Source organism: Heptranchias perlo, chromosome 3 (assembly GCF_035084215.1).
Source record: "Heptranchias perlo isolate sHepPer1 chromosome 3, sHepPer1.hap1, whole genome shotgun sequence".
NCBI classification, from domain to species: domain Eukaryota; kingdom Metazoa; phylum Chordata; class Chondrichthyes; order Hexanchiformes; family Hexanchidae; genus Heptranchias; species Heptranchias perlo.
The window spans coordinates 103,723,071-103,746,476 of NC_090327.1; the positions used below are offsets into that span (position 1 = coordinate 103,723,071).

General features: G+C 43.1%; 1 protein-coding gene across 2 annotated transcripts in view; it reads right to left on the bottom strand.

The window, feature by feature from the left end:
• LOC137318715 (dual specificity calcium/calmodulin-dependent 3',5'-cyclic nucleotide phosphodiesterase 1C-like) overlaps positions 1-23,406 on the bottom strand; it is a 478,280-nt gene that overhangs the window by 83,144 nt on the left and 371,730 nt on the right. For both annotated transcript variants that reach the window (XM_067981388.1, XM_067981392.1), the window contains 2 exons: positions 21,363-21,483; positions 20,969-21,050 (listed from right to left, as the gene is read on the bottom strand). In XM_067981388.1, coding sequence (XP_067837489.1) covers positions 20,969-21,050; positions 21,363-21,483 — 203 coding nt within the window. The remainder of the gene's footprint in view (positions 1-20,968; positions 21,051-21,362; positions 21,484-23,406) is intronic.

Here is a 23,406-nt window from a genome sequence, read left to right on the forward strand (position 1 = left end):
CAGAGGGCGATTCCTCAGAGGACCTGCAGGCCTCAGGGTGCACCATCACATCTCAGCGAGCCAGTGACCAGCGCAGATACTCGCACCTCGGTGGGTCCTAGTCCCCAGTTAGTTGGGTTGGCACATGGCGAGTCACCACACACGTGAGCACGAGCAGACACTCGTGGCAGGAGCAGCTTCGGAGAGTCCGCATCACTGGGAGCACTCTTCTCCAGGCTCTGCACAGCTGGACAGAGACAGTGAACCCTGGGGGCCATCCTTTAAAAGGAGAATGATCGAGGGACAGCAGCACATTTGTGAGGTGCTGGAACAGGTGCCACGTGCACTCTCCACAATAGCGCAGAGGATGGAGGAGTCCAACTCCTGCATGAGTGGAATGGTGGCACAGGGACGTGAGGGCATCTCTGAGATACTGTAACACGGATGTGAGGGCATCTCTGAGATACTGTAACACGGATGTGAGGGCATCTCTGAGATACTGTAACACGGATGTGAGGGCATCTCTGAGATACTGTAACACGGATGTGAGGGCATCTCTGAGATAGTGTCACAGGGACATGAGCAACTCTCAGGTGGTGTGAGGACTGGACTCTTCACACTGTCTGATGTTAGGAGAACTGTTCACATATCCGTGACTCCCTGGCCTCACGAGCAGCCAGGTGAGCCGTTGCTCTGCCCATGGGTTGCTCCTGCTCCTTCTCTGCCTCCTCCTCCTCCTCAATGTGGGTGGCAGATGTGGATAGGGCCTCCTCAAGCGGCACCCCTCTCTGTTGTTGCCCTCTGTGCTCTTGTGCAGGTGTCCGTGGCGCAGCACTGTGTTGTGGAGCTCCAGGTGGCGGAGGTGGACGCCATGCCTGGCGAGGCTGGTGATGTTGCTCTTCCTCGAATGTAATGGTGAATGCAGCCATGGCGTCCCCCATCCTGATGGTGTGAGTTTGAGGGGGTCCGCAAAGTAGTTAAATATGTTAGAACAGCAGAATTTTGAGTGGAAAGTAAGAATTTTCAGTGCAAACACAAAGATTTTGCAGCCAAAACTTTGTCTGAAATAACAAAGTGCCCTGCTGCAATAAGTGACCTTTTCTCCCCATCTGTCAAATTAACATTTGAATCTCCCACTGGCTGCTGGCTGAAACAAGTCTGTTGCAACAGCGGGTGTTTCCCTCAGCACGGGAAACATGCTGAGGAAGCTTCAAAATTGCACCCCTGCCAAAATGTGGAGAAAATTAAGTACCTCAAGTACTTAGACTACCTCAACAACTATGTAAATGATCATCCCGCTGGCTTTAGTTGCCAGTGGGACTTCCACATTCAGGAGGCGCGAGCGCACCCAGACGCGTCAATGGAGAACCCGGAAGTCTGCGGGTTGGAGCCGGGCTCTGAACCCGAACGGGATTTCCCCAACTCACCCGCAATTTCCTGGGAAAATCGAGTCTTTTGTGTCCTCCTCACAGCTTACTTTCCCATTCTACCGTCAGCAAACTTGGATACATTACTCTCAGTCCCTTCTACCAAGTCATTACTGTAGATTGTAAATAGCTGAGGCCCAAGCACCGATCCTTGCGGCACCCCACTGCTTACAGCCTGCTAACCTGAAAATGACCCACTTATCCCTACTCTCTGTTTTCTGTCCATTAACCAATCCTCCATCCATGCTAATATGTCACCCCCAACCCCATGACCCTTATCTTGCGTAACAATCTTTTATGTGGCACCTTATCAAGTGCCTTTTGAAAATAAGGCTGTTACAAAAGCTTAAGGGATCCTTGGCTTTATAAATAGAGGCAAAGGTCCCAATATATATGGGGAGGCAGGGAAGGAGCGGGGGTGGGTGGGGGGGTGTAGTAGTGGGTAACCTGGAGGTCCTGCCGAATTCAACAGCAGGACTACATTTAAATTTTTTGTCTGAGGATTGAGGCTGGCTGGCTGTCGGGGAGTACATTGGATTGCAGGGGTGTCCAATCGCTGGGAGGGAAGCAGGTTTGCTTGGGGGGCTGGGAACAAACAGTGCTGGAAAAGCACATCCAGCCATTTGTGCCTCCCTTCAGCTGTCGGTTTTCCCTAGCCCTGGAAACCCGGCCCACAGCCATTAATTTTAAAAATGTGCTCAAATTTGAGGCATGCAGCCTCATTAAAATATTTAAATTATGGACCCACCTCTAGACAGCAGGTTAGTCACTCGACCCTCCGGAGGCGGGTTGAGGTCGGGTTTCCCATTTTTGAAATTTTAACCACCCCCCCCCCCCTACTTCCGCCCGCCCTGGGAGGGTTAAAAATCCCCCATAGAGTACAAAAGCAAGGAAGTTTCGGTAAACCTTTATAAATCACTGGTTAGTCCTCAGCTAGAGTATTGTGTCCAATTCTGGGCACCACACCTCAGAAAGGATGTCAAAGCATTGGAGAAGGTGCAGAGGAGGTTTGCCAGAATGGTACCAGGGATGAGGGACTTCAGCTATGTGGATAGACTAGAGAAGCTGGGATTGTTCTCCTAAGAGCAAAGAAGGTTAAGGGGAGATTTGACAGAGGTGTTCAAAATTATGAGGGGTTTTGAGAGAGTAGTTCGGGAGAATCACTAGGGAAAGGGTTCTGATAAAAATATTAGAACTAAAAGCTGACAAGTCCTCAGGTCCTGACGGACTTCATCCTAGGGTCTTAAAAGAAGTGGATGCAGAGATAGTAGATGCATTGGTATTAATTTTCTAAAATTCCCTAGATTCTGGAAGGGTCCCATCAGATTGGAAAATGGTGAATGTAACTCCTCTATTCAAGAAAGGAGGGAGACAGAAAGCAGAAAACTACAGGCCAGTTAGCTTAATATCTGTCATAGGGAAAATGCTAGAATCTATTATTAAGGAGGTTATAGCAGGGCACTTCGAAAATCTCAATGTAATCAGGCAGAGTCAACACGGCTTTGTGAAAGGGAAATCGTGTTTGACTAATTTATTAGAGTTCTTTGAGGAAGTAACAAGCAACATGGATAAAGGGGATCCTGTGGATGTGGTGCACTTGGATTTCCAGAAGGCTTTTGACAAAGTGCCACATCAAAGGCTACTACACAAAATAAGAGCTCATGGTGCAGGGGGTAACATATTAGGATTTATAAAGGATTGGTTAGCTAACAGGAAACAGAGAGTAGGCATAAATGGGTCATTTTCAGGTTGGCAAGATGTAATAAGTGGAGTGCCACAGGGATCAGTGCTTGGGCCTCAACTATTTACAATCTATATCAATGACTTGGATGAAGGGACTGAATGTATGGTTGCTAAATTTGCTGATGACATAAAGGTAGGTAGGAAAGTAAGTTGTGAAGAGGGCATGTGGAGTCTGCAAAGGGATATAGAGAGGTTAAGTGGGTGGGAAAAAAATTGGCAGATTGAGTATAATGTGGGAAAATATGACCTTGTCCACTTTGGCAGGAGGAATAGAAAAGCAGTATATTATTTAAATGTAGAGAGATTGCAGAACTCTGAGGTACAGAGGGATCTGGGTGTCCTAGTACATGAATCACAAAAAGTTAGTATGCAGGTACAGCAAGTGATTAGGAAGGCAAATGGAATATTGTCATTTATTGCAAGGGGAATGGAATATAATAGTGGAGATGTTTTGCTGCAGTTATACAGGGCATTGGTGAGACCACATCTAGAATACTGTGTGCAGTTTTGGTCTCCTTCTTTAAGAAAGGACATAATTGATTTGCAGGCGGTTCAGAGACGGTTCACTCGACTGATTCCTGCGATGAGGGGGTTATCTTATGAGGAAAGGTTGGACAAGTTGGGCCTGTATACACTGGAGTTTAGAAGAATGAGAGGTGATGTTATTGAAATATAGAAAATCCTGATGGGACTTGAAGGGGTAGATGCTGAGAGGATATTTCCCCTTGTGGGAGAGACTAGAACTAGGGGCCACAGTTTAAAAATAAGGGGTCTCCCATTTAAGACGGAGATGAGAAGAATTTTTTTCTCTCAGAGGGTCGTGAGTCTGTGGAACTCCCTTCCCCAGAGAGCAGTGGAGGCAGGGTCATTGAATATTTTTCAGGCTGAGTTGATAGATTCCTGATTAACAAGGGAGTCAAAGGTTATAGTAGGTAGATGGGAAAGTAGGGTTGAGGTCACAATCAGATCAGCCATGATCTTATCAAATGGCAGTGCAGGCTCGAGGGGCTGAATGGCCTACTCCTGCTCTTAATTCGTATGTTCGGATGTTCGTAAACTGTTTTCACTGGCAGGAGGGTCAGTAACCAGAGGACACAGATTTAAGATATATTCAAAAAATCCCGGGGGGGGGGGGGGGGGGAAGAGATGAGAATGTCTTTTTTATGCAGCAAGTTGTTATAATCTGGAATGCATTACCTGAAAATGTGGTGGAAGCAGATTTAATAGTAACCTTCAAAAGGGAATTGGATAAATACTTGAAAAGGAGAAATTTGCAGGACTACAGGGAACGCGCAGGGGAATGGGACTAATTGGGCAGCTCTTTCAAAGAGCCGGCACAGACACGATGGGCTGTATGATTCTATAATTGCACCCACTATGGCCTGAACAACGACATGAGTACCTTTGTATGTCCTCCTGGTAATTTCAGTTTGTTTCCTTTTCTACTGTGTTTTTGGAAGAACATAGCTGATAACAGAGAGACAAACCACCATAGGAATAGGTATAGGTCCCCTCAGAAGCTTGGTCCTTTTACCCTTTTTGAGTGAGGGACCAGGGAATGGTCCCACTCAGGTTGTGTACTAAACATCTCCTGTTCTGTTCTCTGCATCTTATTTATTAACACGCTGGCACCAAAACATAGACAGAAGCGCAAACTGCACAAGAGTTCCAAAAACCTACTCAAAGAAACATCCGCAACTCTTAGCCTGTCCCTTGAAATAAATTTGTATCCAAAGATTCAGTCTAGCAACCAAGTCACCCAATTTACTGGTCACTCAATTTATACGGTCAATTTAAGAAGCTGTGTACTTCAGGGGTAAAGCAAGACCCAGATGACATCATGTTCACCACATTATCCTATTGTAATGAACATCCTGCCTGTTTCTTACAAGGCAGACGTCACTTTGTGAGGCGGGGGGGGGGGGGGCGGTGGAAGGAGGGGAGGGGCAGTGGTGGGGACTCAAAGCCGGGAGATCCTTCTTGCCTGGTTCAGTTGTGGTGCTGGAACATTTCTGCGCTGTTCAAAATACCCAATGGAAATGCGCTTGGTGTGTATCATAGGTGGAAGTCGAGCGAAATTGATCTCCAGCTACTCCTCGCTTTGTTATGCCTGAAATTCATTCATTATGGGATGTGATGGAGCCTAAAATCTGGGCAACTGTGTCTCAATGAACCTGAAGGCATTTTGAGCAAATCCAGTCAAATATCCCAGAATTGTCTGTACAATAATGATCACCGAACTGGATCATATGATACAAGTCAGTAAATCTGCCTGGCTGGATATCTACGATAGAGACAGATTACAAGTGGCGAATACAACGGTATTCAGCTAGTGACCTTTCCACTCAAAGCAGAGGTACAAACAGGTAATGGTTTATGAAGGGCAAGTACTGAGGTGAATATTGCTCCTATTCAGTAACGCACACACCTGTGTTATCTTAATACTGCGAACATTCCACTATGTACCTAGCAAAGAGCCATCAGAGTGGTCTGCTTCTATGCTGTAACAGTCCCTGGTGCTATGTCAGCACTTATTGTTTTGCCTCAATTCGATATGACGTGGAATGTTACCAGACGATGTGACAGTGCAGTACTGAGGATTCAGGCCAGGGAATAAAAACTGAGCAATCTCCGTACACAGGGGGGCTGAGGGAGATGTATCCACAATGGTGCTTATGCCTATTTGCCCCATGCAAATTAGATACTCTCCCACTGACTCTGCGAACTCCTGCAGGGTCAGCCTGGAGTGTCAGCCATGGCTCAGTGGTAGCGTTCTCGCCTCTGAGTCAGAAAGTTGCGGATTCAATTCCTGCTCAAGAGACTTGAGCACAAAATCTATGCTGACACTCCAGTGCAGTACCAGAGGTGCCATCCTTCAGATGATATTTCTGCACTCTCAGGTGGATGTAAAAGATCCCATGGCACTATTTCGAAGAAGAGCAGGGGAGTTCTCCCTGGTGTCCTGGCCAATAATTAGTCCTCAACCAACATCATTAAAACAGATTATCTGGTCATTATCACATTGCTGTTTGTGGGACCTTGCTGTGCACAAATTGGATGCTGCATTTCCTCTATTACAACAGTGACTACACTTCAAACGTACTTCATTGGCTGTAAAGCACTTTGGGACAGCGTGAGGTTGTGAAGGTGCTATATCAGTGCAAGTTCTTTATTTCTTCCTTCTTTCACTGGAGGGCACAGGCGGTCGTGTGAAGATCACAACGGGGAACCAGCGGATGTAATATATTTGGATTTTCAATAGGCATTCGATAAGGTGCCACACAAAAGGTTGTCACACAAGGTAAGGGCTCATGGGGTTGGGGGTAATATATTAGCATGGATAGAGGATTGGTTAATGGACTGAAAACAGAGAGTAGGAATAAACGGGTCATTTTCAGTTTGGCAGGCTGTAACTAGTGGGCTACTACAAGGATCGGTGCTTGGGCCTCAGCCATTTACAAGCTATATTAATGACTTAGATGAAGGGACTGAGTGTAATGTATCCAAGTTTGCAGACGATACAAAGGTAGGTAGGAAAGTAAGCTGTGAGGAGCATACAGAATCTGCAAAGGGATATAGATAGGTTAAGTGAATGGGCAAGAAGGTGGCAGATGGAATATAATGTGGGGAAATGTGAGGTTATTCACTTTGGTAGGAAGAATAGAAAAACAGAATATTTTTTAAATGGTGAGAAACTATTAAATGTTGGTATTCAGTGGAATTTGGGTGTCCTTATACACGAAATACAGAAAGTTAACATGCAGGTACAACAAGCAATTAGGAATGGCAAATGGTATGTTGACCTTTATTGCAAGGGGTTTGGAGTGCAAGAGTAAGGAAGACTTGCTGGAATTTTACAGGGCTTTGGTGAAACCACACCTGGTGTACTACGTACAGTTTTGGTCTCCTTACCTAAGAAAGGATATACTTGCCTTAGAGGGGGAGCAACAAAGGTTCACTAGATTGGTTCCTGGGATGAGAGAGTTGTCCTAAGAGGAGAGATTGAGTAGAATGGGCCTAAACTCTCTGGAGTTTAGCAGAATGAGAGGTGATCTCATTGAAACATATAAGATTCTGAGAGGGCTTGACAGGGTAAAAGCTGAGAGGCTGTTTCCCCTGACTGGAGAGTCTAGAACTAGGGGGGCATAGTCTCAGGATAAGGAGTCGGCCATTTAGGACTGAGATGAGAAGAAATTTCTTCACTCAGATGGTTGTGAATCTTTGGAATTCTCTACCCCAGAGGGCATGGATGCTCAGTCGTTGAGTATATTCAAGACCGAGATCGATAGATTTTTGGATTCTAGGGGAATCAAGGGATATGGGGATCAGGCGAGAAAGTGGAGTTGTGGGAGAAGATCAGCCATGATCTTATTGAATGGTGGAGCAGGCCCGAGGGGCCGAATGGCCTACTCCTGCTCCTATTTCTTATATTCTTACATCCCAAGGATTTTGGGAGCCAATGAATTCAAAGACCATTTTTCTGTTAGCTATTATTTTAAGACAGGCTTTATCCTGGTTGTTTTAAATGGGTTATTCCTCCATCACTAGTTCGAACAGATTAACGTCATACTGATGTGCTCTGTTTCTGTCCCCTCATGTCATATAGCTGGCATTTCTAGCTTTAGGTCTTTTAATTAATTTTTTCCATGTTATTAAGTGAAAAAATCAAAGCAGAATTTGCACATAGCAAGGGAAGGGATGTCAGTGATGGAAAATGAAATACTTTCTTGGCTTGCACCCGGCCTCAAACACTGACCAGGACTGGTACGACACAGGTCAAATTTAAAGAAAAGGAACAATTTTCTTAACGTTTGCTTCCATTGCAGAGCTCACCTTCCAGGAGTGCACATTAGGAAATTCCGTGCAAGACTTCCGACAATTTTCCAGGAGGTGGAAAGTCCTGGAGAGCTCACCCGTAGGCTGGATTTCCGTAGCACTTCCGGTGATAGAGCGGGAGCAGGTGGTGAAGCGGGAGCTGCCCTGAAGTCATTCCTGGCCATAATTTGCCAATATACACTCTTGGGTGGCAAGGCTGAGCTGGGAGTGCGATTCATTAAACAGACCCTTAACGCTTCCTCCCGTGTGCTCATTAAACCAAACTCAGAAAGTCACCCTGTAATGAACCAATGTAACATTGCCGCCTGCCCCCGCCACACCAGCCATCCTGCGGCCTCTCCAACTGACATTGCCAATTTAGTCCAAGTTAGTACCAGACTATGGCAGTTTTGTGCTTTGGGCCATGCCCACCAGCAACTTGTTTGAGACTGTCCGAACTTATTTCAGTTAGTTGAGAAGGACATCAAAAGCAGGTTATAGACTGTCAGTCATAGAATTACTTGAAAAGAGAATAAAAGAAAAAAAGAGCAAAAAAAAGTAAAAGGGATAAAAAGATAAAACTCAACTTATTATTAGGCATTAAAATAAACACTAACACATAAAATAGGCAAAAGCAACAGAAATCATAACATTCGTAATTTTGCAGAAACTCTCCCTCACAATATTAACAAAACCAATCATCAGAAAGTACTCCATTCTCATGTGGCAAAGAAAAACTATATAATTAGTCCCATAAGACAACAAACGAGAAAGAGAATGAAACTGCAAATCTGAAATAAAACAGAAAACGCTGCAACTTAGCACGTCTATGAAGAGAAAAGGCAGGTTAGTATTATGGGTGGAGATATTCTGTTCTGATGAAGGGTCCACACCCAAAATATTAACCTGTCTTTTCTCTTTACAGATGCTGATGGACTCGCTGTGTTTTCCAGCATTTTCCATTTTTATTAAATGAGAGGAAAGCAGTAGTCAGCTGCCCAAGCAGAGACACTGTGTTCTCATAAAGCCAAACCTTGGATGAAGATTTCCCCTGTGTGTTATGTACATCAACATTGGAAACCCATTTATAAAGAACAGGTTTATAATTTCATTACACAAAGTGCACAGATGAAATCTCTGTCCATGTATTTGTGTCACAAGGCTCCACCTTCTCCAATTCTATTATCCATGAAAATATGATGGTTACAATTTTGATTTAACAATTTCCCAGATGTTCCTCGTGGTCAACACAAAGAAATGCTCCTGTAAGCTTGCCAGTATAAAGTGTGATCTTATACGTACAATATCTGGAACTGTAACAATGCCCGGAGGATGAACTGTAATTTACTCACTGGAATTGACACAAGCCCTCTTGTGTTCTACTAGTTTTGAGAGAGCAGTAGATCATGTGTTTTTGACCATAAACCACAGCTCAGTCCAGATCCGTGGAGCCTTTGCATGCACATCTATTCATGAACTGTGGCATAGTGGAACAGGAAGAACTGAAGAATGAGCAGAAAGCTGCTAGTTTGGGCATGGTGCCCTCAATTAACCCCTATCCTGAAAGACATTCTGTAGGACATCCCCCCGCCTCCTCCCTCCACCCCCCACCCCACCATCATAAGGACTTAGTTACTTGAGTTCAAGTTTCCTAGACATATTTCATTCAACAAACAAGAACTCCAAGGTCAGCTGGTTGGTTTTTACACAGAACAAAATCAGCTCCAACAGCCTCCAGGCCTGTAACATTCTGCCACATGTTTGAGATGACAGAGTAACCAATCAAAACAGATGAGGTGACCGATCCCCTATGGCAATTCCAGCTCGAGTCTCTCTCAACCTAAATGAACCGAGTCTGCGGTAAGCAAACTTAGTGGTGGCACAGAACTTCATGCAATTGAAGGCCAGAGTGCCTGATTCACAGCCCCCAGGATGATAAGCTAAAATTATGCAGACCACAAATCAGGCACACTAATCTCAGTGCATGAATTACTGACAGGTAAGCCTAAAGCTCTGTATTGTAAAATTTACCCCATAGTCTTTATGATTTGATATATGACAGATGCACCAAATCTCCCGATCTGCCATATTTATTTAAAGGGGCCATTATTATAATCCCCCATCCAACACCTGCATTCTGTTGGTAACAAACATCTCAAATTCTCCAGAACTTGAACTCTTTCACTGGCCTTAAATGTTGAGTCCAAGATTATTGTCCAGTAATAAAATTCCCACCAGTGACAGTTAAACCATTAGAACCAGATCATAATGATTACTTCTCACGATCCAAGTCACCTCTAGCTCACACATGGAAGGTTAAAAGGGATTCTACGCTCCTGTATAAAGGCTTTATGAGCTTCAACAGTTGAGTAACATGTAGGTTATGCTATCCCACTACTTTACACAGACTCTTGCTCTTCAGTTTCTTCATTGGATGGAGTTAGGGTACATCCATGGAACAGGCAGAAGCCCTGCTCTGCTCTAGAACTGCCGCCAAAAGAGGCCCCCAACCCAATGGAATTTCTGGGCTGGTGCCTTCAGAAATGACAAAAAGATATAAGCTGTCAAATATCAGAAAATACTGGTGTGCTAAAATATTAAGAGGTGCATTACAAGCTATAAAAACCCGAAGCCATTGTCTAAATAACACCAAGTACAGGCAGCCAGGTACTGCGGTCATCTCCCTCCAAAACAGGTATACCGTTTTGGATACTGCTGGGGGAGATGGCTCACCAGGGGAAGGTGACAGCGGCCAGGTTCATGGCACCGTGGCTGGCTCTGCTGCACAGGAGGGCAGGAAAAAAGAGTGGCAGAGCTATAGTGATAGGGGACTCGATTGTAAGGGGAATAGACAGGCGTTTCTGCGGACGCAACCGAGACTCCAGGATGGTATGTTGCCTCCCTGGTGCAAGGGTCAAGGATGTCTCGGAGCGGCTGCAGGACATTCTGGAGGGGGAGGGTGAACAGCCAGTTGTCGTGGTGCATATAGGCACCAACGATATAGGTAAAAAACAGGATGAGGTCCTACAAGCTGAATTTAGGAAGTTAGGAGTTAAACTAAAAAGTAGGACCTCAAAGGTAGTAATCTCAGGATTGCTACCAGTGCCACGGGCTAGTCAGAGTAGGAATGACAGGATAGCTAGGATGAATACGTGGCTTGAGAGATGGTGCAAGAGGGAGGGATTGTATAAATTGGACAGTCTACATCTGGGCAGGACTGGAACCAATGTCCTAGGGGGAGTGTTTGCTAGTGCTGTTGGGGAGGGTTTAAACTAATGTGGCAGGGGGATGGGAACCGATGCAGGAAGTCAGTGGGAAGTAAAGTGGTGACAGAAACAAAAGGCAGTAAGGGAGAGTGTACAAAACATGACCGGACAGATGGTCTGAGAAAGCAGGGCAAAGACCAAGGGAAGTCTAGATTAAACTGCATTTATTTCAATGCAAGAAGTCTGATGGGCAAGGCAGATGAACTCAGGGCATGGATGGGTACATGGGACTGGGATGTTATAGCTATTACTGAAACATGGCTAAGGGAGGGGCAGGACTGGCAGCTCAATGTTCCAGGGTACAGATGCTATAGGAAAGATAGAGCAGGAGGTAAGAGAGGAGGGGGAGTTGCGTTCTTGATTAGGGAGAACATCACAGCAGTAGTGAGAGGGGATATATCCGAGGGTTCGCCCACTGAGTCTATATGGGTAGAACTGAAAAATAAGAAGGGAGAGATCACTTTGATAGGATTGTACGACAGACCCCCAAATAGTCAACGAGAAATTGAGGAGCCAATATGTAAGGAGATGACAGACAGCTGCAAGAAAAATAAGGTGGTAATAGTAGGGGACTTTAACTTTCCCAACATTGACTGGGACAGCCATAGCATTAGGGGCTTGGATGGAGAGAAATTTGTTGAGTGTATTCAGGAGGAATTTCTCATTCAGTATGTGGATGGCCCGACTAGAGAGGGGGCAAAACTTGACCTCCTCTTGGGAAATAAGGAAGGGCAGGTGACAGAAGTGTTAGTGAGGGATCACTTTGGGACCAGTGATCATAATTCCATTAGTTTTAAGATAGCTATGGAGAATGATAGGTCTGGCCCAAAAGTTAAAATTCTAAATTGGGGAAAGGCCAATTTTGATGGTATTAGACAGGAACTTTCAGAAGTTGATTGGGAGAGTCTGTTGGCAGGCAAAGGGACGTCTGGTAAGTGGGAGGCTTTCAAAAGTGTGTTAAATTAGGTTCAGGGTAAGCACATTCCTTATAAAGTGAAGGGCAAGGCTGGTAGAAGTAGGGAACCTTGGATGACTCGGGGGATTGAGGCCCTAGTCAAAAAGAAGAAGGAGGCATATAACATTAATAGGCAGCTGGGATCAAGTGGATCCCTTGAAGAGTATAGAGATTGCCGGAGTAGAGTTAAGAGAGAAATCAGGAGGGCAAAAAGGGGACATGAGATTGCTTTGCCAGATAAGGCAAAGGAGAATCCAAAGAGCTTCTACAAATACATAAAGGGCAAAAGAGTAAGAGAGAGTAGGGTCTCTTAAGGATCAACAAGGTCATCTATGTGCAGAACCACAAGAGATGGGTGAGATCCTAAATGAATATTTCACATCGGTATTTACGGTTGAGAAAGGCATGGATGTTAGGGAACTTGGGGAAATAAATAGTGATGTCTTGAGGAGTGTACATATTACAGAGAGGGAGGTGCTGGAAGTCTTAACGCGCATCAAGGTAGATAAATCTCCAGGACCTGATGAAATGTATCCCAGGACGTTATGGGAGGTTAGGGAGAAAATTGCGGGTCCCCTCGCAGAGATATTTGAATCATCGACAGCTACAGGTGAGGTGCCTGAAGATTGGAGGGTAGCAAATGTTGTGCCTTTGTTTAAGAAGGGCGGCAGGGAAAAGCCTGGGAACTACAGACCGGTGAGCCTGACATCTGTAGTGGATAAGTTGTTAGAGGGTATTCTGAGAGACAGGATCGACAGGCATTTGGAGAGGCAGGGACTGATTAGGAACAGTCAGCATGGTTTTGTGAGAGGAAAATCATGTCTCACGAATTTGATTGAGTTTTTTGAAGGGGTAACCAAGATGATAGATGAGGGCTGTGCAGTAGACGTGGTCTACATGGACTTTAGCAAAGCCTTTGACAAGGTACCGCATGGTAGGTTGTTACATAAGGTTAAATCTCACGGGATCCAAGGTGAGGTAGCCAATTGGATACAAAATTGGCTTGACGACAGAAGACAGAGGGTGGTTGTAGAGTGTTGTTTTTTGGACTGGAGGCCTGTGACCAGCGGTGTGCCTCAGGGATCGGTGCTGGGTCCGCTGTTATTTGTTATTTATATTAATGATTTGGATGAGAATTTAGGAGGCATGGTTAGTAAGTTTGCAGATGACACCAAGATTGGTGGCATTGTGGACAGTGAAGAAGGTTATCTAGGATTGCAACGGGATCTTGATAAATTGGGCCAGTGGGCCGATGAATGGCAGATGGAGTTTAATTTAGATAAATGTGAGGTGATGCATTTTGGTAGATCGAATCGGGCCAGGACCTACTCCGTTAATGGTAGGGCGTTGGGGAGAGTTATAGAACAAAGAGATCTAGGAGTACAGGTTCATAGCTCCTTGAAAGTGGAGTCACAGGTGGATAGGGTGGTGAAGAAGGCATTCGGCATGCTTGGTTTCATTGGTCAGAACATTGAATACAGGAGTTGGGATGTCTTGTTGAAGTTGTACAAGACATTAGTAAGGCCACACTTGGAATACTGTGTACAGTTCTGGTCACCCTATTATAGAAAGGATATTATTAAACTAGAAAGAGTGCAGAAAAGATTTACTAGGATGCTACCGGGACTTGATGGTTTGACTTATAGGGAGAGGTTGGATAGACTGAGACTTTTTTCCCTGGAGAGTAGGAGGTTAAGGGATGATCTTATAGAAGTCTATAAAATAATGAGGGGCATAGATAAGGTAGATGGTCAAAATCTTTTCCCAAAGGTAGGGGAGTCTATAATGAGGGGGCATAGATTTAAGGTGAGAGGGGAGAGATACAAAAGGGTCCAGAGGGGCAATTTTTTCACTCAAAGGGTGGTGAGTGTCTGGAACGAGCTGCCAGAGGCAGTAGAAGAGGCGGATACAATTTTGTCTTTTAAAAAGCATTTGGACAGTTACATGGGTAAGATGGGTATCGAGGGATATGGGCCAAGTGCAGGCAATTGGGACTAGCTTAGTGGTATAAACTGGGCGACATGGACATGTTGGGCTGAAGGGCCTGTTTCCATGTTGTAAACTTCGATGATTCTAGGTACCACTAATGAGAACTAAAGTAAAATACTGCGGAAGCTGGAAATCTAAAATAAAAACAGAAAATGCACGAAATTCATTCTGCAAGCGTGACTCTGAGCTTCTGGTCGCTTGCCACTTTAATTCTCCATCCCACTCCTACTCTGACCTCTCTGTCCTTGGCCTCCCACACTGTTCCTCAACACAAGCTCGAGCATCAGCATCTTATCTTTCCACTAGGCACTTTACAGCCAGATTTCCATGGCTTCTCATAGTTTCTGCTGCAGTTCCTATTGAGTGGGGAACAATCAGTTTGGCTGCATCAAAATTCCATGGGCTGTGAAAGCTGACTGGATAACAGCCTTATTTTTTGAACCTTCTCTATGTTCAGCAAGTCACACGTGCAGAGAGCAGCCAGTCTCACTGACATAGATTTTTCCGCACTAATAAAAGATGGAATAAATGTTACTAGGAGCCACATCTTTCGCACTGATCAGGTGCCAGCGACATTTTGTCTTAATTTCCTTTAACCTATTATAAGGCCTCAGAGGAGAGCTGATGTGAGTTCCAGTGAGGCCTTTGGAAAGGCAGCAGGCCTTGCTCAGACAGCTAATTGATCTTGGAGGGGATTGATTACCTAGACCTTGCTCAAACTTGGGTAATTGCACCTGGAGGGGATCGATTACCTTATTTTTTTAAAATGGTGTATGACTTCCTTCACAGCTGAAGAATTTTCTCCCTGTTTTTTTTTCCTTCAGCCCAGAAAAGATCCAGAAATGCACAACTTGAGTAGCAGTGACTGAGCTACAAAAATAACTTTTGAAAGACTGCTGAAAGATTGTCTTTCTTCACCAAGCAATGTCGACGTGCACACTGCTGCATGAAATGTTCCATTCTTTAAATGGTGATTTTGGCATCACAAAGCAATCTAACCATAACATCATCTTGCTAGCCTGTGCATTTTACAATGCTCTACAAACATGAATCAAATAAGAATTTACTGCCATGACTCAAGTTGGGACAGATGTGAGTGATTATGTGACAGTATAATATTTCACTCCTTCCCCCCACGCCATGTTTTAGTAATTTTTTTTCACCCTTACTTCATTTCTCCCATGATAAACACCACTCCCTACCTGAGTGGTTGAATACATAACCTGACTCTCCGACCTTAACGATTGCGGCTGTGTTAATACTGCCAAGAGGTGGAGGAAAGCAGTCCGTGATGATTTGTCAGCTGATTTACACCATCCTCCCATGAGGAAATTCGAAGCCTTCACTTGGCACCTTGCCTTGATGGCCTTGCCAAATTGCAGGAAATGCACAGTTGAGAATTACGAGTGTAAATCTGTGTGCTGTGATTAGACATAGGCCCCATGCTCTGATGGTTACCACCACACCGAGCGCCACATTGAATAATGACAGCAATGCTATTTTACAAATAGTGAGGGGTGATTCCCTGATCTAACGTTCCCAGTGGGGAATGGCGCTCACAGGGGGAGCACTTCAGAACATTCTGGGTGTGCAGACATGATCTTTCGTCCATTACAATAGGCAGAAAATTATGGGCTGCATGCCTGCGATTTCCCAAGATGTGCTCCCCATGCCTCACTGGGAGCACTGGGGAACCAAATTTCCCCTTTTAAAGTGGTCTGATGAAGTTCCCATTTTTTTCATTTTAATGGAGACATAACACCTCTGTTGCAATGAAAGGGAGACAAACTTAGAGTGAGCACTCTAAATATTTGTATGAAGATAAAAGCCCTGGGCAGTGTGCCATTGCCAAAGGTCTCTCTTGTAATCCGCCAAACATTTTGTTCACTTGTCAAGGAACAGCAGTTCTTGTTTCTCACCTTTGTGCAACCACATTAATAGCTGCAGCCAGCAGCAGTAAATTAGGAGATAATAGTTCCATAGTACATGCTCAGGTCAAGATAGCCTGTGTAAAACACACAATCCTGGAGTACTAACCTATATCTATGAAAAAAAACAGTACCCTTGAATGCAACAAAGTCTATATTATAACATTTATATCCACCAAAACAGTCATCTTCATAATGCATTGTATGTGAATGATGAGATATTTCTGAGATCTGATTATGTGCCATACAAATGCACACTGTTCTTTCTCTGTTATTTCAGTTAGTGCAGGTGTTGCTCTGCTCAGTGATTGGGCTTTTCAGTTTCTGCACCTGCAGCCTGTGACTAAAGTGAACAGGTGGAAAACCACAGCCTGACCTCAGTTGGTGTCTCTAACGCTGTGATATTTAAATGGAAGCTCCTTCTTCTGACTACAGGCTCCCACTGCAGATTTTAAATCTCTTCTCCTCTATCTAGCCTGCTGTGTTGTCTTCAATTTTAAATCAGCAGTGGCAGCCACTGCTAAGGTCATGAGACATGAGGGGAAGGTCCCATTTAGATATCATTGTGCTGAAGCAGCATCTGTCAGTACTGTGCTTCGCTCCTCCACAGCGTGATAGTTCACCTTTTCTGATTTTAACTCTTCTCTCTCTGAATGTACTCTGTAGGACTGTCTCCATTTTGAACCTGCTGCAGGAGCGTGAACTGGAGTCAGGAGGGAAAGTTACCTTTTAAATATCAACCCTGGAAGAACGGGTGATGTATATTCTCCAACTGTACCTCTCAATCAGTGTTGTCAGTTTTCTCCAGTGTTGCACTTTGCAGTGTTTTTCAGCCTTAATCCTTTTGATTTTTTTTTCATTACTATAATAAATCTTAGTTTTCCATTATTAATGTAGATACTTTTCAAATATCACCATGCTGGAGGAGCAAAGAAGACTTTTGTCAACTGTTGTTCTACTCCTCCAGCACAGTGATATTTAAATAGACCCCTCTCTCCCTTCCCAACTGCAGCCTAGGTTCCTGCTCCAGATTTTGGAGACAACCCAGTAGGATAGGTACTTGGAGAGGTGAGCCAAGTTTCCTGATTAATACTGCGTCTAGTGAAAATAACATCAATCTGAAGATAAAAGAAATAGGAGATGAGAGTAAAGATCAGGCCAAGGTAAGGAATAAGGGTAACAAACAGTCAGAGAACAATTACAGTTATAGAACATAAGTACAAAATGACTGTTAAAAATAAAGCAAGGCGAACAATTATTGAAAACAAATTAAATTGCCTGTACAGCAATGTGCGCAGTGTCCAAAACAAAAGGGGGGATTTGGAGGCAATTCATAGCGAGGAGACAGATGTTGTAGGAATAACTGAGATATGGCTACACTAAGAACAGGTCTGGCATTTAATAATTGCAGAATATAATGTACTTAGAAAGGATAGGGAAAGAAGGGGGGAGGGGTAGCTGTATTAATTAGAGACAATATAGTGGCAGTAGAAAAAAGGAAATAGGTAACGTTAAGATAGAAACAGAATCCATGTGGATTAAGACAAAGGATAAGAAGGGATCGATCACATTAATAGGTATATTCTACAGATCACCTAATAGTGGAAGGAAAGTGGAGGAAGAAATATGTAGGCAAATCTATGAAAAGAGTAAAAAATGTCAAATAATAATCACGGGACATTTCAACTATCCCCAAATAAACTGGCAATAAGAGGTAGGGGAAGGGGAAAAGGGAATGGAGTTTTTACAGTGTGTACAGGACTCCTTTCTTACCCAGTATGTGAGAAGCCCAACAAGGGAGGATTCACTGCTGGATCTAGTAATGGGAAATGAACCAGAGCAGGTAAGCGTACGGGAACTTGTAGGCAATAGCAATTATAACATAATAAGATTTAAAATAATGATTGAGAAAGACATAAGTAAGACAAAGACCAAAGAAATAGATTGGAAAAAAGATAATTTTGAGGGGATGAGAATGGAACTAGGGCAGGTAAACTGGAAAAATTTTTCGAAAGACAAAGATAGAACAGCAGTGGGAAATATTTAAAATGGTGATCAATAGAGTTCAGGAGAAATATATTCCTCTAAAAAACAAGAACAAACTATCCAATAATGAAACACCAGGGATGAATAAAGAGATAAGGGTAAAATTGAAACTACAGAAAAAGGCATACACTAAATTCAAAGACAATAAAGGAGAGGATGACAAAAGGGAATATGAAGAGGTTAAGAAAGAAGTAAAACAAAACAATTAGGAAAGTAAAGAGGAACTACAAAATTAAATTATCAAAGAATATAAAAAGAAATAGTAAAGTATTCTACAGACACATAAATAACAAAAGGAAAATCAGGATGGGGATAGGGCCACTAAGGGATGCACAAGATAAACTCACAGGTAATGACAGCGAAATGGCAGAAATATTAAATAATTACTTTGCCTCAGTATTTACCAGGGAGACTAACATGGTGGGCATAACATTAGAAGAAGAGATCAAAAAAGATATAAATGCATTTAAGATAGAAAAGGGGAGATAATTGATAAACTAATCAAACTTAGAGAGAATAAAACCCCTGGTCTGGATGGATTGCATCCACGCATATTAAAAGAAATTAGGGAGGAGATAGCAGAGGCACTATTACATATATAGGAAAATTCACTAGAAAAGGGAATAGTGCCAGAGGAATGGCGGACAGCTAATGTTATTCCTGTATTTAAAATGGGAGATAGAATAAGTCCAGCTTAATGTCGGTGGTAGGAAAGATAATGGAATCTTTACTCGAAGATGTAATAGGAAAACATCTAGAAACTGAAAATATAATAAAGAATAGTCAGCATGGATTTCAAAAGGGAAAGTCATGCTTGATCAACCTTACTGAATTCTTTGAAGAAGTAACAGAGTAGACAAGGATAATGTAGTAGATGTAATATATTTGGATTTTAAAAAGGCCTTCGATAAGGTACCACATTATAAACTCATCACTAAGGTCAGAGCATGTGGAGTCAGGGGACAGGTAGCAGAACGGATAGCAAGCTGGCTACGAAACAGAAAACAGAGAGTAGGGGTTAAGGGTAGTTACTCAGTCGGCAAAAGGTGGGAAGTGGTGTTCCACAGGAATCGGTGCTGGGACCACTGTTGTTCACAGTTTACATTAAAGATTTGGGTTCGGGAATCAGAAGTACAATTTCAAAATGTGCGGACATCACCAAAGTGGGGGGTATAGTTAATACAAAGGAAGAATGCGTCAAAATGCAAGAAGACATTAATAAGCTTGCAGAATGGGCGTGTAATTGGCAAATTAATTTCAATATAGATAAGTGTGAGGTGGTGCATTTTGGTAGGAAGAATAATGAGGAGACATATTGCTTGGATAATAAGAGTCTAAATGGGATAGAGGAGCAAAGGGATCTAGGGGCACACAAATCACTAAAAGTAGTGATACAGGTTATAAGGCCATAAAAAAGGCACACCAAGCACTGGGGTTCATTTCTAGAGGGATAGAATTGAAAAGCAGAGATGTTATGTTAAACTTGTGTGGAACCTTGGTTAGAGCACACTTGAAGTATTGTGCACAGTTCCGGTATCCATCTTATTAGAAGGATATGGAGGCTTGGAAAAGGTGCAGAAAACATTCACAAGGATGATACCAGAACTGAGAGGATATACTTATCAGGAAAGGCTGGGGCTCTTTTAAGAACATAAGAACATAAGAAATAGGAGCAGGAGTGGGCCAATCGGCCTTCCAACGAGCCTGCTCCGCCATTTAATAAGATCATGGCTGATCTGATCCTAACCTCAAATCTAAATTCATGTCCAATTTCCTTCCCGCTCCCTGTAACCCCTAATTCCCTTTACTTCTAGGAAACTGTCTATTTCTGTTTTGAATTTATTCAATGATGTAGCTTCCACAGCTTCCTGGGGCAGCAAATTCCACAGACCTACCACCCTCTGAGTGAAGAAGATTCCCCTCATCTCAGTTTTGAAGGAGCAGCCCCTTATTCTAAGATTATGCCCCCTAGTTCTAGTTTCACCCATCCTTGGGAACATCCTCACCGCATCCACCCGATCAAGCCCCTTCACAATCTTATATGTTTCAATAAGATCGCCTCTTATTCTTCTGAACTCCAATGAGTAGAGTCCCAATCTACTCAACCTCTCCTCATATGTCCGCCCCCTCATCCCCGGGATTAACCAAGTGAACCTTCTTTGTACTGCCTCGAGAGCAAGTATGTCTTTTCTTAAGTATGGACACCAAAACTGTATGCAGTATTCCAGGTGCGGTCTCACCAATACCTTATATAACTGCAGCAATACCTCCCTGTTTTTATATTCTATCCCCCTAGCAAAGAGAAGGCTGAGGGGTGACCTGATAAAGGTCTTTAAGATAATGAAAGGGTTTGATAGGGTAGACGTAGAGAAAATGTTTCCACTTGTGGGAGAGTCCAAAACTAGAAGTCATAAATATAAGACAGTCACTAATAAATCCAAAAGGGAATTCAAGAGAAACGTCTTTACCCAAAGAGTGGTAAGAATGTGGAATACCCTACCACAAAGAGTTGAGGCGAATACCATAGATGCAACTAAGGGGAAGCTAGATAAGTACATGAAAGAGAAAGGAATAGGTGGGTATGCTGATAGGGTTAGACGAAGTAGGGTGGGAGGAGGCTCGTATGGAGCATAAATGCCGGTATAGACCAGTTGGACCAAATGGCCTGTTTCTCTGCTGTAGACTCAATGCATATTTTTAAACATAGACAGGGGTTTATACCTTGAATTATGCTTTAAATTGCTCCATGTTAATTTGATCGTCATTCTATGTTAAATCAATCCTCTGTAATAAAGATATACTTGTACTTAAGTGTCTTACCTATTTGGGACTGAGCCACCATGGTTGAATTGCGATCACAGAGTGGAGAGAAAGGAAGCCCCAGTTCAGCCTCTTTGTCACCCTAGAATAAGATGAAATGAAGAATTGTAATCATAAGACAATGGTGTCTCATGTGAATAAGCTAACCTCTATGTTTGCTAATCTCCATGCATGCTAACCTCCAAATACAATATTTCAACTAGCGCTACCAGTGTCTGAATATCTATATCAGGAGTGTTAACTCGTTAAATCTACCCAATATTTAGCAACAGTTAAATTACTGTCCTTTAGGGTTCTCCTGTAAACATCAAAATCACTCTCAGTAACATTAGAACTTAAGAGCAACAGCTAGTCAGTTTAATGCTTTGTAATCCCAGCTGTATAAAGTTATTACCTGTCTGAAGAATTCCTCCAACAGTGCCATGGTCCAGCGATGATGCACGTCCCATGCTTTAGCTGGATGGCTGATATCAGCCGTGTGCAGCAACAGTGATAAGGCCTTTGGTTTGTCAATCCTGCAAGTCAACATAGTGATGATGGAAGTTACCAGCCTCAACCAATTGCCAAATCAGTGTAGCCTCACCAGAGGGTTTAAAGAAGATGGACAGCACTGATTATGTGACGTACGTTTGCAATCATTTTTTGATTGGTGATGAGAATGCAAATCAGGATTTCAGGCACAGTGATCAGTGAAAAATATACATGCAATCCGTGACCCTGACATGTTGATCTCTGTGACTGAAATTGCAGTATGGGCTCCAGTCACACAAAGCTCTGCATCGGGAGCATTAAATCACAAAATTTACCCCACAGTCCACACCTTTCTACTGTTATATTTGAAGATTTTTTTTTTTATCTTTTGCACATAAAATGCCTCATTTTACATTAGGAACTGCTTGCAAAACCCAGATACACTTCATATGCAAATACATATTATATGTGCAAATATTTACACAAACAGGAGGGAGTAAAGTTCATGAAGGTGCCTGTTTAGAGTAAAATGTTACAATAATTTTTAAGTTTATTATTTACTTTTGATCAACAGGTTTAAGAATTTGGATGGCTGCACTGTCAAATATTGAATGACCTACATCTCTGGAATCATTATCATTCATGACTTAACATAATCATCATTATGCAGCCTTAATGGATGATAGGAGAAAATAGATTCTGAAGGACAGTGGAGAATGCTTGTAATAGCTATTTACTGACTTCATTCCAGCCAGCAGACTTAGAGAGTTTCCTGTAGTTCAGGAGCCTCAGATGGTGAAAGGAACTGATGTCTCTGGTGCTTTTTATCTTAAAATATTTAAAGGCAAGATTTAGAGGGCACACAATATGTGCCAGTTAATGGGCTGTGTTCCAAAGCACCCAACCCCCCTGAATGATGGCTGAAGGAGAAGTGCTGCTGCCTGAGTTGAGTGCGAAATGGTTTGTTTCTTTGGTACTTCAAAGGACAGCAGTGCAACATGCCTGGCAGGAGATGGTGGCTGTAGGACCTGATGGAACAGATATGGAACAACTTCAAGGATCTTAAAAAAGATATAGAAGCACTGGAGAAAGTGCAAAAAATATTTACAAGGATGATACCAGAACTAAGAGGATACAACTATCAGGAAAGACTGAACAGACTGGGGCTCTATTTTGGAGAAAAGAGAAGGCTGAGAGGTGACCTGATAGAGATCTTTAAGATTACGAAGGGGTTTTATAGGGTAGACATAGAGAAAATGTTTCCACTTGTGAGGGAGTCCAAAACTAGGGGCCATAAATACAAGATAGTCATTAATAAATCCTATAAGGAATTCAGGAGAAACATCTTTACTGAGAGAGTGGTGAGAATATGGAACTCGCTACCACATGGAGTGGTTGAGGCAAACAGCATAGATGCATTTAAGAGAAAGCTAGATAAGTACACGAGGGAGAAAAGAATAGAAGGATATACTGATTGGGACGAAGGTGGGAGGAGGCTCATGTGGAGCATAAACAACAGCATAGACCTGTTGGACCGAATGGCCTGTTTCTATGCTGTGAAATTTTATGTAATTCTATGTAATGTGTCAAGGCACAGCTACCCAATAGTATCATACACCAGGTAGGCAGTCCAAGTATGCAGGCCACAAAATGTTGCCTGTCAACCTGCTACACACTTATTGCTTGCTCATACCAAGTCCTAAGACCTCGATACAAACCCATATGTGACAGATTAGAACTCTATCTTACTTAATTTCATAGAAATTTTGATGATATATTCTATATCTCAACCACTCCTGTGAAAGGATGAGCTGGCATCAGAAATTAGGGAATTAAATGTTAAGGCACGTTTTATTCATTTAAATGGCTGAATATACCGACTCCTTGTCATGGTCCTGTTTACTCTGTAAAATCAGGGTTGGATACTTCTCTATGACTGCCTTCAACATCTTATCAATGAAAAGATG